The following is a 16,911-nucleotide window of genomic DNA, read 5'->3' on the forward strand; positions in this document are numbered from 1 at the left end:
AGTCACGTTCCACTCTTAGCAGCCAGTATCATTTTAACCCTATATTCAAAATTAAAAGTTGACAATATACCCGGGTAGATATGTGCAGGCCTACAATACCAGAGAAAAGCAGTACAAGTTCAAGGCCTGTTTGGGATACAAAGTAACTCCAAGGACAATATGGGCAACTTAAAGAAATCCTGTCTCAAAACAGAGTAAAAAGATAGGTACATCAATGATCCCTAGCATTACAGAAAAACATAAAAATAAGACAACAGCAAGTTATTACTTGCAAAGATGTTATCTAGATAGATCTTATACTCTCAAGTAGTCTGAAAAACTATTTACTGTCACAAAATATATCCCTTTCTGTAGGAATTTTTTTACATAATGGCAGAGATCGTTTACAACAAAAGTGAGAATTTAATTTTAATACTGGAATTATTCTTTTATCTTAATGACAGCTAAGGTTTCCATAAAAGACTTCTTCACATACATTTTTCTCTCTCGCTGATATTTCACTGTGGAAAATACAAACATAGCCAAATATATTACTTCCCCAAAGTACTAGCTTTCACAGTACCTTCAAGAGAAAAGTAAACAAATAATTTAAAATGCCACCATCTTTCTCTTCCTCTTCTTCTTCCTGATCAGACTGGTGAAATGAAGTAACGAACTTGGCTGTGAAGTCCATGACCCTCTCCACAGCAGGCTCACGTTTATGTACCACCATAGCATATTTAAGGTAATGAACAAACTCTTCCTGAAAAGCTGTTTTATCATTAACCTGAAAGAAGAAACACCTCCATAAGCTGCATTAGTAAAAAGTCTTTATTCCCAACTCTGCCATAATACGTTATAGGTCAAGCTATAATATTTCTTAATAAACTATCAATTATCCAAACCAGGAAAGGGGAAATAAATCTGGCCAACCTTCTCTTCAGCATATATGTACCTCTGAGAAAGCACAAAGCATAAATTTGAACACTGTAAAATGATCTCGTTTTTCCCTCAACGCCTTTGGATTATCAATATTTCTCTTACCGGATTAATGTAAAACAAGCTTTGGCAAGAATAATTCAAAATCAATAGCTTTTGTATTTCCTTTATTTGGGCCTTTCTAATATCCACCAATTTCCTTGTGGCTTGACTTCCACATCTTGCTCCTTAATCACTTTTATATGTACTTAACTTTTCTTGAACTCCAAAACAATTTATCTTCCTCACATTCGCTGTCCTATAATTCCCACGGCTCCACTGGGTGCACAATTAACATGAAAGGGGAAGACCAGGCCCTTATGACTTTGATAGTTGCTGAAATGAACTTGACTTTAAGCTTAGGAGTTGGTTGAAACAACTTGATCGATTTCCTGAGATGAACTAGAGAACCCAAAGGAAAGAGAAGCATCTACGATTCACAGAGCAGACTAAGTGACTGCGGAACTGGATAACAGACCGCTCCCCGCCTCCCACCCCTGGCGGGGGAGTGAGGGAGGAGGCCCCGAGTGGCAGACGCCAGGAGTTCCGATCACTGTCTAAGACCAGAACACCTCGGGCAAACCTCAGAGCACCGACGCCGGTCGCGCAAAGGCAAAAAGTTGAGCTCGGGAGCCGAGGCCAGGCCGCTTACCGCGCCGTACGTGCGGCTCAGCGCGACTACCAGCTTCGCCTGGTTCTGGTGCGGCTGCTGCGCCAGCTGAAAAGCCTCCTTCACAGAAAGCCGCTTCTTCTGCGCTGCCATGGCGCCGGATGAGAACTGCCTGAGAGTGGCTGTAGCTCCCGGTCCGCAAAGGACTTAGTTTCTACAGACTGGCCAGCGAGGGTCCAAGGGTGTAGTTACCGCCAGAGTTTTCAAACAACTCTCGCGGGAGGACGAATCTCGCGAGACTTGGGCCGGAGGCAGTGTCCGACTACCCCAATCTGACTCCACCCCCCAATTCCGCACCCCCCCCCCCACGCTGCTGGGACGCATGCGCCTAGGGTGTGGCCTGCCGCTCTCCCAATAGGAAGAGGTGCTTATGTGAAAACGTGGACGCGACCGGAAGTGGTCCTGTCAAGGCGCACGCCTGAAGTGGGCATTCAACTTTCTGAATTGAACTGGTGACCCTTAAACCTGTTGCGGGATCCTGCGGTTGGGAGTGAAGGGAGAAAGCGGAGAACTGCCGCGTCGAGCCCGCCCCGGTTGCCTGACGGGTAAATCCTGAGCGAAGGAGACGTTTTGGGAGATGTCGCGCGAGACCCACTCGGGACTTGAGGATGTCAGCCTTTTTGGAGGGTGTCTTTGGAGGCTGTGGGTCTCGACCGGAACTGCCTGCCCGCGATGAAGACAGTCTGGGGGACCTGGGACGAGAAAGGCGGGGTCAAATTAGGCTGCGGCCGCTTGGAGGTGCTCCAGCTTTACTGGTCTGCTTTACAAATCTGCCTAACAACTCTTCTGAGCAGAAGAGAACTCCCGACAATATAAAAGGAATTTGCGGCCTTAATTAAGATCACGTACTAGATACATAGTATTATCTCAAAATGAATGCCTCCACTGGGGCATAGTACACACCACTGCAAAAATGTGAAACTTATTGGCCTGTTGCCTGATAACTTGGAAAACATAAATGCAGCCACCCGTTCCGTATATACTGGAAATATATATTGTATCAGTTCAAGAACTGCCTCCAGACTAAATTCCCAACGGGAGACTTTGTTCAGACTTTTCTCCCCTTTCCATAAGTTCTGTCACCCACGTTTTATCTGTGCATGGACAATCTCTCTTATTTCGTGTTTGCCAGCAATCCTGTGTCGGTGTTTTGGAATTGTTTTTGTTTTGTTTCCTTGCAGTTTTATCTCGATTTACCTCATAATTCAAAGAACTTAGACTCAGGATGAAGGGAAGTTTTTTTTCTTCCCTGCACTTCAGCATCCACTGGGAGCAGAAGAGAACATTTCAAAGCCTATTGGATGCTCTTTTTCTCCTTTCGAGTTACTACCTTCCACTATCACGTTTAAAATGTGCGCTTTAATTTTCATCGCCCAGAGTTTTACGCATATCCACAAGAGTAAATTCCCGAATGAGTGTTGCACTGTTTTTTTTCTTATTTAACCACCCACTGTATAAACATCCATAAATGCAACTGGCTTTTTTTTTTAGTCCCTACTGTTTTCGAGCTTTAGCCATATATGTTAAGACTAACAAATTTTACTGACGTCTTGCATGTGCCACGTACCATCCAAAGCTCTTTACTTCATTTAACCTTTAGCTCCTTGTAAAATGAGTAAAGTGAGCCATAGACAGGGTGCTATGGGATTCCATCCTAGGAATGTTCCATAATTATTCTCCTGCTTCATCCCTAGTTCCTGAAAATGTAGAGATACACAGTTAATTGCTGGTTAAAGTGATGACTATGGTGCTGATAAGTGCCTGTAATTTGAAATCAACATGTCTAATTTGAGAAAGTTACTTCAGATTAATCATGGGACAAAAACAAGCTAAGAATGTGTGCATTCTGAGAGACACAGAGATAGACAGAAAGAGCACCTAGAAAACTAATTTTTTTTTCTTTTCTTTTTTTTATTTTTTTTTTTATTAACTTGAGTATTTCTTATATACATTTCGAGTGTTATTCCCTTTCCCGGTTTCCGGGCAAACATCCCCCTCCCCCCTCCCCTTCCTTATGGGTGTTCCCCTCCCAACCCTCCCCCCATTGCCGCCCTCCCCCCATAGACTAGTTCACTGGGGGTTCAGTCTTAGCAGGACCCAGGGCTTCCCCTTCCACTGGTGCTCTTACTAGGATATTCATTGCTACCTATGGGGTCAGAGTCCAGGGTCAGTCCATGTATAGTCTTTAGGTAGTGGCTTAGTCCCTGGAAGCTCTGGTTGCTTGGCATTGTACTTTTGGGGTCTCGAGCCCCTTCAAGCTCTTCCAGTTCTTTCTCTGATTCCTTCAATAGGGGACCTATTCTCAGTTCAGTGGTTTGCTGCTGGCATTCGCCTCTATATTTGCTGTATTCTGGCTGTGTCTCTCAGGAGCGATCTACATCCGGCTCCTGTCGGTCTGCACTTCTTTGCTTCATCCATCTTGTCTAATTGGGTGGCTGTATATGTATGGGCCACATGTGGGGCAGGCTCTGAATGGGTGTTCCTTCAGTCTCTGTTTTAATCTTTGCCTCTCCCTTCCCTGCCAAGGGTATTCTTTTTCCTCATTTAAAGAAGGAGTGAAGCATTCACATTTTGATCATCCGTCTTGAGTTTCGTTTGTTCTAGGGATCTAGGGTAATTCAAGCATTTGGGCTAATAGCCACTTATCAATGAGTGCATACCATGTATGTCTTTCTGTGATTGGGTTAGCTCACTCAGGATGATATTTTCCAGTTCCAACCATTTGCCTACGAATTTCATAAACTCGTTGTTTTTGATAGCTGAGTAATATTCCATTGTGTAGATGTACCACATTTTCTGTATCCATTCCTCTGTTGAAGGGCATCTGGGTTCTTTCCATTTTCTGGCTATTATAAATAAGGCTGCGATGAACATAGTGGAGAACGTGTCTCTTTTATATGTTGAGGCATCTTTTGGGTATATGCCCAAGAGAGGTATAGCTGGATCCTCAGGCAGTTCAATGTCCAATTTTCTGAGGAACCTCCAGACTGATTTCCAGAATGGTTTTACCAGTCTGCAATCCCACCAACAATGGAGGAGTGTTCCTCTTTCTCCACATCCTCGCCAGCATCTACTGTCACCTGAGTTTTTGATCTTAGCCAATCGCACTGGTGTGAGGTGAAATCTCAGGGTTGTTTTGATTTGCATTTCCCTTATGACTAAAGATGTTGAACATTTCTTTAGGTGTTTCTCAGCCATTCGGCATTCCTCAGCTGTGAATTCTTTGTTTAGCTCTGAACCCCATTTTTTAATAGGGTTATTTGTTTCCCTGCGGTCTAACTTCTTGAGTTCTTTGTATATTTTGGATATAAGGCCTCTATCTGTTGTAGGATTGGTAAAGATCTTTTCCCAATCTGTTGGTTGCCGTTTTGTCCTAACCACAGTGTCCTTTGCCTTACAGAAGCTTTGCAGTTTTATGAGATCCCATTTGTCGATTCTTGATCTTAGAGCATGAGCCATTGGTGTTTTGTTCAGGAAATTTTTTCCAGTGCCCATGTGTTCCAGATGCTTCCCTAGTTTTTCTTCTATTAGTTTGAGTGTGTCTGGTTTGATGTGGAGGTCCTTGATCCACTTGGACTTAAGCTTTGTACAGGGTGATAAGCATGGATCGATCTGCATTCTTCTACATGTTGCCCTCCAGTTGAACCAGCACCATTTGCTGAAAATGCTATCTTTTTTCCATTGGATGGTTTTGGCTCCTTTGTCAAAAATCAAGTGACCATAGGTGTGTGGGTTCATTTCTGGGTCTTCAATTCTATTCCATTGGTCTATCTGTCTGTCTCTGTACCAATACCATGCAGTTTTTATCACTATTGCTCTGTAATACTGCTTGAGTTCAGGGATAGTGATTCCCCCTGAAGTCCTTTTATTGTTGAGGATAGCTTTAGCTATCCTGGGTTTTTTGTTATTCCAGATGAATTTGCAAATTGTTCTGTCTAACTCTTTGAAGAATTGGATTGGTATTTTGATGGGGATTGCATTGAATCTGTAGATTGCTTTTGGTAAAATGGCCATTTTTACTATATTAATCCTGCCAATCCATGAGCATGGGAGATCTTTCCATCTTCTGAGGTCTTCTTCAATTTCTTTCCTCAGTGTCTTGAAGTTCTTATTGTACAGATCTTTTACTTGCTTGGTTAAAGTCACACCGAGGTACTTTATATTATTTGGGTCTATTATGAAGGGTGTCGTTTCCCTAATTTCTTTCTCGGCTTGTTTCTCTTTTGTATAGAGGAAGGCAACTGATTTATTTGAGTTAATTTTATACCCAGCCACTTTGCTGAAGTTGTTTATCAGCTTTAGTAGTTCTCTGGTGGAACTTTTGGGATCACTTAAAGATACTATCATGTCATCTGCAAATAGTGATATTTTGACCTCTTCTTTTCCGATCTGTATCCCTTTGATCTCCTTTTGTTGTCTGATTGCTCTGGCTAGAACTTCAAGAACTATATTGAATAAGTAGGGAGAGAGTGGGCAGCCTTGTCTAGTACCTGATTTTAGTGGGATTGCTTCAAGTTTCTCTCCATTTAGTTTAATGTTAGCAACTGGTTTGCTGTATATGGCTTTTACTATGTTTAGGTATGGGCCTTGAATTCCTATTCTTTCCAGGACTTTTATCATGAAGGGGTGTTGAATTTTGTCAAATGCTTTCTCAGCATCTAATGAAATGATCATGTGGTTCTGTTCTTTCAGTTTGTTTATATGATGGATCACGTTGATGGTTTTCCGTATATTAAACCATCCCTGCATGCCTGGGATGAAGCCTACTTGATCATGGTGGATGATTGTTTTGATGTGCTCTTGAATTCGGTTTGCCAGAATTTTATTGAGTATTTTTGCGTCGATATTCATAAGGGAAATTGGTCTGAAGTTCTCTTTCTTTGTTGGTTTAGGTATAAGAGTAATTGTGGCTTCGTAGAAGGAATTCGGTAGGGCTCCATCTGTTTCAATTTTGTGGAATAGTTTCGATAATATTGGTATGAGGTCTTCTATGAAGGTTTGATAGAATTCTGCACTAAACCCGTCTGGACCTGGGCTCTTTTTGGTTGGGAGACCTTTAATGACTGCTTCTATTTCCTTAGGAATTATGGGGTTGTTTAACTGGTTTATCTGTTCCTGATTTAACCTCGATACCTGGTATCTGTCTAGGAAATTGTCCATTTCTTGAAGATTTTCAAATTTTGTTGAATATAGGTTTTTATAGTAAGATCTGATGATTTTTTGAATTTCCTCCGAATCTGTAGTTATGTCTCCCTTTTCATTTCTGATTTTGTTAATTTGGACACACTCTCTGTGTCCTCTCGTTAGTCTGGCTAAGGGTTTATCTATCTTGTTGATTTTCTCAAAGAACCAACTTTTGGTTCTGTTGATTCTTTCTATGGTCCTTTTTGTTTCTACTTGGTTGATTTCAGCTCTGAGTTTGATTATTTCCTGCCTTCTACTCCTCCTGGGTGTAATTGCTTCTTTTTGTTCTAGAGCTTTTAGGTGTGCTGTCAAGCTGCTGACATATGCTCTTTCCTGTTTCTTTCTGCAGGCACTCAGCACTATGAGTTTTCCTCTTAGCACAGCTTTCATTGTGTCCCATAAGTTTGAGTATGTTGTATCTTCATTTTCATTAAATTCTAAAAAGTTTTTAATTTCTTTCTTTATTTCTTCCTTGACCAGGTTATCATTGAGTAGAGCATTGTTCAATTTCCACGTATATGTGGGCATTCTTCCTTTATTGTTATTGAAGACCAGTTTTAGGCCGTGGTGGTCCGATAGCACGCATGGGATTATTTCTATCTTTCTGTACCTGTTGAGGCCCGTTTTTTGACCAATTATATGGTCAATTTTGGAGAAAGTACCATGAGGAGCTGAGAAGAAGGTATATCCTTTTGCTTTAGGATAGAATGTTCTATAAATATCCGTTAAATCCATTTGGCTCATGACTTCTCTTAGTCTGTCTACATCACTGTTTAATTTCTGTTTCCATGATCTGTCCATTGATGAGAGTGGGGTGTTGAAATCTCCCACTATTATTGTGTGAGGTGCAATGTGTGTTTTGAGCTTTAGTAAGGTTTCTTTTACGTATGTAGGTGCCCTTGTATTTGGGGCATAGATATTTAGGATTGAGAGTTCATCTTGGTTGATTTTTCCTTTGATGAATATGAAGTGTCCTTCCTTATCTTTTTTGATGACTTTTAGTTGGAAATTGATTTTATTTGATATTAGAATGGCTACTGCAGCTTGCTTCTTCTGACCATTTGCTTGGAAAGTTGTTTTCCAGCCTTTCACTCTGAGGTAGTGTCTGTCTTTGTCTCTGAGGTGTGTTTCCTGTAGGCAGCAGAATGCAGGGTCCTCGTTGCGTATCCAGTTTGTTAATCTATGTCTTTTTATTGGGGAGTTGAGGCCATTGATATTGAGAGATATTAAGGAATAGTGATTATTGCTTCCCGTTATATTCATATTTGGATGTGAGGTTATGTTTGTGTGCTTTCATTCTCTTTGTTTTGTTGCCAAGACGATTAGTTTCTTGCTTCTTCTAGGGTATAGCTTGCCTCCTTATGTTGGGCTTTACCATTTATTATCCTTTGTAGTGCTGGATTTGTAGAAATATATTGTGTAAATTTGGTTTTGTCATGGAATATCTTGGTTTCTCCATCAATGTTAATTGAGAGTTTTGCTGGATACAGTAACCTGGGCTGGCATTTGTGTTCTCTTAGGGTCTGTATGACATCAGTCCAGGATCTTCTGGCCTTCATAGTTTCTGGCGAGAAGTCTGGTGTGATTCTGATAGGTCTGCCTTTATATGTTACTTGACCTTTTTCCCTTACTGCTTTTAATATTCTTTCTTTATTTTGTGCGTTTGGTGTTTTGACAATTATGTGACGGGAGGTGTTTCTTTTCTGGTCCAATCTATTTGGAGTTCTGTAGGCTTCTTGTATGTCTATGGGTATCTCTTTTTTTAGGTTAGGGAAGTTTTCTTCTATGATTTTGTTGAAGATATTTACTGGTCCTTTGAGCTGGGAGTCTTCACTCTCTTCTATACCTATTATCCTTAGGTTTGATCTTCTCATTGAGTCCTGGATTTCCTGTATGTTTTGGACCAGTAGCTTTTTCCGCTTTACATTATCTTTGACAGTTGAGTCAATGATTTCTATGGAATCTTCTGCTCCTGAGATTCTCTCTTCCATCTCTTGTATTCTGTTGGTGAAGCTTGTATCTACAGCTCCTTGTCTCTTCTTTTGGTTTTCTATATCCAGGGTTGTTTCCATGTGTTCTTTCTTGATTGCTTCTATTTCCATTTTTAATTCCTTCAACTGTTTGATTGTGTTTTCCTGGAATTCTTTCAGGGATTTTTGCGATTCCTCTCTGTAGGCTTTTACTTGTTTATTAATGTTTTCCTGTGCTTCCCTAAGTGTGTTCATGTCTTTCTTGAAGTCCTCCAGCATCATGATCAAATATGATTTTGAAACTAGATCTTGCTTTTCTGGTGTGTTTGGATATTCCATGTTTGTTTTGGTGGGAGAATTGGGCTCCGATGATGGCATGTAGTCTTGGTTTCTGTTGCTTGGGTTCCTGCGCTTGCCTCTCGCCATCAGATTATCTCTAGTGTTACTTTGTTCTGCTATTTCTGACAGTGGCTAGACTGTCCTATAAGCCTGTGTGTCAGGAGTGCTGTAGACCTGTTTTCCTCTCTTTCAGTCAGTTATGGGGACAGAGTGTTCTGCTTTCGGGCATGTAGTTTTTCCTCTCTACAGGTCTTCAGCTGTTCCTGTGGGCCTGTGTCTTGAGTTCACCAGGCAGCTTTCTTGCAGCAGAAAATTTGGTCTTACCTGTGGTCCCGAGGCTCAGGTTCGCTCGTGGGGTGCTGCCCAGGGGCTCTCTGCAGCGGCAGCAACCAGGAAGACCTGTGCCGCCCCTTCCGGGAGCTTCAGTGCACCAGGGTTCCAGATGGTCTTTGGCTTTTTCCTCTGGCGTCCGAGATGTGTGTGCAGGGAGCAGTCTCTTCTGGTTTCCCAGGCTTGTCTGCCTCTCTGAAGGTTTAGCTCTCCCTCCCACGGGATTTGGGTGCAGAGAACTGTTTATCCGGTCTGTTTCCTTCAGGGTCCGGTGGTGTCTCTGGCAGGGGTCCTGCCGCTCCTGGGCCCTCCCCCACGGGAGCCCAGAGGCCTTATACAGTTTCCTCTTGGGCCAGGGATGTGGGCAGGGGTGAGCAGTGTTGGTGGTCTCTTCCGCTCTGCAGCCTCAGGAGTGCCCACCTGACCAGGTGGTTGGGTCTCTCTCTCACCGGGTCTGGGAGCCTATTTTTATTTTTTACTCAGGTGGAGTCGCTTGTCAGCAGGAATCTATTTTCTTGCACTTCTTTGACATAGGCATCGAGTTCAGAATGTCAACGTTATGTTTCTCCTGAGACCTCTCTACCACATCTTCAGCTGGCATTCAGAGCTCAACTTCTTGCTCCGCCCGAAAACTAATATTTTTAAGCAAATATATAAAATTTCTAGCTATGTAATGTTATGCATTATTAAGATAACGCACATTCTTTTTTTGTTACCTTGCTAAGACCTTGCATCTCTAGGTGTTATTTTGCTCTAGTGTCATTTCTGATGCTCATTATTCTTGTGGCTGGTGAACATACAGAACTACGTCTTCTGTAGGTACTCTGGGAACCCCTAGAGGAGCTTCGAGATGAGGGCAATTCCTGGGTAAAGTGCTTGCTGAACAAGCATGAGGATCTGAACTCACGCCTGATATTTCACACAGGATGTCAGGTGTTGCACCTGTCTGTGGCCCTAGCACTTGAGGGCGCTGAGATGATCCAGACAGTGGGTCTTGGGTTCACTGGCCTACCAAAATAGCAAGCTTCAGGATCGCTGAGAGCCTGTCTCAAACAGTAAGGTCTAAAGTAATCAGTGAAAACGCTCACTGTCAGTCTCTGACCTAAACATGCGTGTACCACACATACAAGATAAATAAAGCTTTAAATAAATGATAATAAAATGAGAAGCAGTGTGTGTGTTTGTTTTTAATATTTTGTAACAGTCTTTGGCCTTTCATTGTCTCTACGTTTTAGGTGCTTCCTACCTTTATTATTTTGTTGATTTAAAAAAAAAAAATGTCTCACATTATATCCTTACAGTATTTTATCTGGCTATTTCAGCATCGGTGAAATATAAATATCTGACCACTAGAGGTCAGTATGACTATGTTTTGATTAGAGTTGATTTTAGTAATGAATGCTGTATGGGTTTGGTATGCTTCTGACACCATAATCTTAGAACTTTTTCAGTATGCTATATTAAATTCAAACAGCATAGTCTCGTAAAGCTTACATAGTTCTTGACTCTACTTTTATTCTGCAAGAAAGAACAAATACATATAGGAATAAATTTGTGTCTTTGATAAACGTTAGAAACTAACAAAGAGTAAAGGATATACACCATAAGATTGTTGAATTCTAAATTTTAGATCATTAATTCTCCAAAACAATTATACATGAAAATGTTTTAAATAGATGTGATTATCTTGTTTTGATATGGAAATACATACATGAAACAAGAAAAATAGCAAGAGGACCGTGTATATGTAGAGTTTGTATATCGGTTTTTTGGTATAAAACTGCATCTTTATTTTACATACTTTTAATTTCAGAACAAAATAAAACAAACAAAAAACCACAATACACAACACTCAACCCTGCTATTCTTTGGGAATTTTCCTGCCTTAAGGCACAAAGACAAGATAGAAGAGATTCTTGTAGGTGGGTCAGGGCCAGTTAGGGCTGTTGGGGTAGCCACTGGGATACTATAGAGAGGGCATGAGCTTCCCAGGAGCCTTTAATCCACTTCTTCCATGAAAGAGGCATCCTCATCACCCTCCATTGGGGGCATCTCATCAGGAAGAGCAGCACTGGGCTCTTCAGTGACCTCATCTTCATTGATACCCAGGCCTAGTTTAATCATGCAGTAGATTCGGTTGGAGTGGGTTTGGGGGTCCTCAAGTGAGAAGCCAGAGGTGAACAGAGCAGTGGCAATTAGCAGCACCACTAGGTCCTTGACAGCTTTGTCTTTTTGATCTGCCTCAGTCTTCTGCTGGAGGTCTCCACAATGAGGTGGTCAGGGTTGATGTCTAGGTGTTTCTTGGCCATCATGTAGCCCATTGTCGAGTTGTCTCGCAGTGCCTGGGCCTCCATGATCCGTTCCGTGTTGGCTGTCCAGCCATAGGTGCTGGTCACAATGCAGCAGGGTGAAGACACAAGCCTATTGGAGATTGTCACATTTTCAACCTTCTTGTCCTAGATCTCCTTCATGAGCTTGCAGAGATTCTCAAACTTTGCCTTGCTCTCCTCTCTTCCTCATCCTCTGGTGGCTCCAGGCCCTCCTTTATCACTGAGACCAGGCTCTTTCCATCGAATTCCTTGAGCTGCTGCACAGACTACTCATCAATAGGCCCAGTCATATACACCACCTCAAAGCCCAGTTTCCACACACGCTCCACAAAGGCAGAGCTGGCCACTTGCTCTTTGCTCTTAACTACAGTATTATTAAATATAACTCAATGGCCAAAACAAACAAAACAAAAACAAACAAACAAAAAAAAACCTTCATGCTGCCACTTCCCCTCCCCAATTTCATAAGCCCGCAAGGCAGCTTTGATCAGACCCAAGCTCCAACATACCAGTGATATAGTAGATGGACTTGTGTGTCTCCTTCATGCAAGATGCATACTCTGACAAGGAAGTCGTCTCATTTCCAGACAGAAAGTGTAAGACTCTCAGAGAGAATCTTCCCTCAGGAGGGAGATCCTCAAGCCCAATGACCAGTCCGAGTCCACAGGCTGCAATCTGCAAGAGGATTTTTATTGATCAGGATACACAGGTACCTGTGGGCGTCCCAGTCAATCCGGAAGACTGGTGCGCCTAACAGAACCAGGGACGGGTTTTTATAGGGTATTGGGGAGCAGAAGCAGGCTTACAGAAGCAGATGCATGGTTGGTGGATTCAAGTGAGGCGCAGATGTATGGTTACACCCAATTGGCTATTCAAATGAGGTTGTCACACAGCAAGAGAATACGTGCAGGTTGGGGCGTCCGGAATGTCAGGGGCTAGGGGCTTATCTCTTGTTAGGTGGCCCATAAAGCAATATCAATAATTTAGACTGGTTTCTGTATTTTGTTTTCTTTTATGGTCTGTTTTGTCTAAATGATGGGTCAGCTTGTCCCACAAAGCTTGGACACATCTGAACTTTCCCAGGCTTATTTTAGTTCTGAGTCTGTGTATCTAAAAACTTACTTTTTACTTCTATAGTTGAGGGCCTTGGGCTTGTACAATCCCCTTTCTGGGAGGGGGTCTTTCAAAAGGTGTGGTAGCAAAGGAGCTCAGAGAGGCAGCAATGGTTAGTGGAATTTTCATAGATTCCAAGCTTTAAATTCTTGGAGAACACCTCATAAAATTTCTTGTAGTTCTCTTTGTTTTCAGTCAACTCAGAGAAGAGCTCAAGGCACTTCTTCACAGTGTTTTTGCAGATGCTTTTAGTATCTTGCTCTGCCAGAATATTTCTCAGGAGATGTTCAGAGGCAGGTCCTTGGAATCAACCACACCATGGATAAAGTTGAGGTACTCAGGTATCAGCTCATCACAGCTGTCCATGAACACACGATGGACATACAATTTGATGTTGTTGTTGTTGGTGGTGGTGGTGGTGGTGGTGGTGGTGCTGCTGCTGCTGCTGCTGCTCCTCCTCCTCCTCCTCCTCCTCCCCCTCCTCCTCCCCCTCCTCCTCCTCCTCCCCCCCCCCCTCCTCCTCCTCCTCCTCCTCCTCCTCCTCCTCCTCCTCCTCCTCCTCCTCCTCCTCCTCCTCCTCCTCCTCCTCCTCCTCCTCCTCCTCTTCTTCTTCTTCTTCTTCTTCTTCTTCTTCTTCTTCTTCTTCTTCTTCTTCTTCTTCTTCTTCTTCTTCTTCTTCTTCTTCTTCTTCTTCTTCTTCAGGTCAAAGGGAGCTCAAAGTGGATTGAAGAGCAATGCCCTGAATTCCAACTTACCTTCTACAGAGAAGTGCTTGACCGCCAAGTGGTCTTCCCAATCGTTGGTGAGACTCTTATAGAATTCACCATATTCCTCTTGAGTGGTGACATCCAGATTTCTGGTCCAGATAGGCTTCATCTTATTCAGCTCTTCCTGGTCAATGTACTTCTCCTTGATCTTTGATTTCTTTTTCTTTTCATTTTTAAAGATTTATTTATTTTATTTATATGAGTACACTTGTAGCTGTCTTCAGACACCCCAGAATTGGGCATCAGATCACATTACAGATGGTTGTGAGCCACCATGTGGTTGCTGGGAATTGAACTCATAACCTCTGGAAGAGCAGTCATGCTCTTAACTGTTGAACCATCTCTTCAGCCCCGATTTCTTTTTCTTATATTTGCAACAATCATCCTTCTCGTTAGATCCCACATCCTCAATCTTAGGCTTCTGCTCATTCTCCTCTTTCTCACCTTTCTCTTCCTCTGTCTCATTATCACTGATCTCCTTCTCTCATTCCGTCTCCAGCTAGAGGATGATGGGATAGCCTATGAACTATGAGTGTTTCTTTACCATGACCTTGACCCTCCTCTCCTCTAAATACTCTGTGTGGTGTTCTTTGAGGTGCAGGATCACTTTGGAACCCCAGCCGATGGGCTCACCATGGTCTGCAAAATGCTGGAGGGCTCACCAGCAGAAGAGGCACACTGCTCATCATGATTGTGCTTTGTGATCACAACCACTCTCTCTGCTACTATACAGGCCAAGCAGAAGCCGACACCAAACCACCCAATCATGGAGATGCCTGCACCAGCCTGGAGAGCCTCCATGAATGCTTTTGTACCAGACTTAGTAATGGTTCCCAAGTTATTTATGAAGTCAGCCTTGGTCCTGCTAATGCCTGTGTCCACCAAAGTCAGTGTGCATTCCTGAGGGTCTGGGATGTTGTCAATTTTCAGCTCTTTCCCACTGTCCAACTTGGAAGGGTCCATCAGGCTCTCTCTCATACCAAATCTTGTCCAGGGCATCAGAAGATTAGAGATCAACTCCCGGAGGAAAATCTCCTTGTTTGAATAAAATGTATTGAAGATGAGGGACATGAGCTGGGCAATTTCTGCCTGAAAGACAAAGGTCCCCACCTCTTCTTCTCCATGGTGCACTTCCTCAGGCGTCTTAACAGGAAAGCCAAGTAGTAGTACAGAGCAGAGTGGGCCCGGATCAGGTCCTACTCGCACAGCAAGCGTAGGCTGCGTGGGAGTGACTCGAGTTTATATGTTTTGAATTATACCTCTTACTGGTTTTTTTAAGGGGAGTTGAGATAGCCCTTTGAAGAGTACTTTGAGTAATCTAACAGATGAGGTCTGTTTGGAACGAAAATATAAAAGGAAAGGACAATTAAAAGCTAACCTCTCCTGTCTCAGTAAAATACAGACTTGACAGACTATAACAAAATATCCTTTTTGGAATGAAGTAGATGTTATAAACTAGGTTTGAGAGCACTTTTATTTTTTTTATTTTTTTCCTCCATTTTTATTAAATTGGGTATTTCTTATTTACATTTCTTTTTTTTTTTTCTTATTTACATTTCAATCGTTATTCCCTTTACTGGTTTCCAGGCCAACATCCCTCTAACCCCTCCACCTCCCCTTCTATATGGGTGTTCCCATCCCCATCCTCCCCCCATTACCGCCCTCTCCCCAACAATCCCATTCACTGGGGGTTCAGTCTTGGCAGGACCAAGGGCTTCCCCTTCCACTGGTGCTCTTACTAGGATATTCATTGCTACCTACGAGGTCAGAGCCCAGGGTCAGTCCATGTATAGTCTTTAGGTAGTGGCTTAGTCCCTGGAAGCTCTGGTTGCTTGGCATTGTTGTACATATGGGGACTCGAGCCCCTTCAAGCTCTTCCAGTTCTTTCTCTGAATCCTTCAACGGGGGTCCTGTTCTCAGTTCAGTGGTTTGCTGCTGGCATTCGCCTATGTATTTGCAATATTCTGGCTGTGTCTCTCAGGAGAGATCTACATCCGGTTCCTGTCAGCCTGTACTTCTTTGCTTCATCCATCTTATCTAGTTTGGTCCTATATATGTATGGGCCACATATGGGGCAGGCTCTGAATGGATGTTCCTTCTGCCTCTGTTCTAAACTTTGCCTCCCTATTCCCTCCCAAGGGCACTTTTATGTTTGTTGCTTAAAGGCAATGTCAGAAGCATTTTGCTTTCTTTTGCTGTAGAAGCAAATACTCTCTTTATTCCTTTCTTCATAGAAAGTTGTTGTCTTCATAATATTCATGTATTCTGTCTGAGAGCATGGAATATGTAACCTTCTTTGTCTTTTAAGATACTAATTACACATTGGCTCCTGTGACCTTGGATGTTCGGTTTTCTTCCTGTGAAATTATCTTTATTTAAAGCATTGACTAAGGTTTCAAGTAATATATCAGTCAGTCAGGAAGATTTTGGTCAGCCTTGTTTGCCAGAGTCCCACCCCAGACAATCAGGTACCTTGGGAAGGCAGTGAGAGTGACATCGGCAAGGGCCAAAATCTGATGACTTCTGGCAGTTTTACCATCATTTGCTATTCTGGGACCAAACACTAATGGCTTCTGGCAATTAACTCTTGCTGATAGCAGCAGAGGAATTAAAACAGAGCTTAGTTACTTGGGCTCATTACTCTTTGAGTCATGCTGCTTGCTGACCAGGCAAGAGACTTGGAGTTCCTTAACTCTTCATGAGCCAGAGAGAAAAAGAAAGGAAAAGAAAATCAGGCACACAGAGAGACGCATGCATACCGGATGAAGCAGAAATTGATCATACGGTTTCTTAAGCATTTTCACATTCCGTAAGTTCATAGTAAGTTTAAGGCAGTAGTTCATGTCATAGATCAATAAAGGTTTAAGGAGTTACAGCACAATTGTTTACATGACTTTCCATTAAGACTAGTATCTGACTAAACATCTTTTTCTAGCACCATAAATTCATTATAAGTTTAAAGCAATCATTTTTACGTCATAAGTTAGCATAGTTTTGTCAAGAGATAAATTGTCTGCTTTGTGTTTTATTATTTTGAAGTCTCATATAGATACTCTATCATGTACTTTCTGTCCTTGCACCTATTCCCAGTTTGTGCTCTTTAGTTACCAGATAGTGGCCTCATTCCTAACCTAGGAATGTTTTCCTAGATTGTAAATTTGTTACAAGCGTGTTTTATTTTCCTAATGCAATTAGCCCTTTATAGAGCTCTATTTGCACCTTTTATTCTACAGGGGGGTTAAAATTACTTG

The 16,911-nt window shown here is 42.4% G+C and overlaps 1 protein-coding gene and 1 pseudogene across 1 annotated transcript in view; both read right to left on the minus strand.

Annotated features, from left to right (window-relative positions):
* The window catches only part of Ncapg (non-SMC condensin I complex, subunit G), a 28,973-nt gene extending 27,162 nt beyond the window's left edge, over positions 1-1,811 (minus strand). The window contains exons 1-2 of the mRNA NM_001398911.1: positions 1,610-1,811; positions 563-766 (exon numbers count right to left, since the gene is read on the minus strand). Of these exons, the coding sequence (NP_001385840.1) occupies positions 563-766; positions 1,610-1,720 (315 nt within the window). The 5' untranslated portion in view covers positions 1,721-1,811. The remainder of the gene's footprint in view (positions 1-562; positions 767-1,609) is intronic.
* A 9,606-nt stretch (positions 1,812-11,417) lies between these two features.
* On the minus strand, positions 11,418-16,503 carry Hsp90ab1-ps5 (heat shock protein 90 alpha family class B member 1, pseudogene 5; annotated as a pseudogene).
* Between the last annotated feature and the right edge of the window lie 408 nt (positions 16,504-16,911).

The sequence above is a fragment of the Rattus norvegicus genome, chromosome 14 (assembly GCF_036323735.1).
Source record: "Rattus norvegicus strain BN/NHsdMcwi chromosome 14, GRCr8, whole genome shotgun sequence".
Lineage (NCBI taxonomy): Eukaryota > Metazoa > Chordata > Mammalia > Rodentia > Muridae > Rattus > Rattus norvegicus.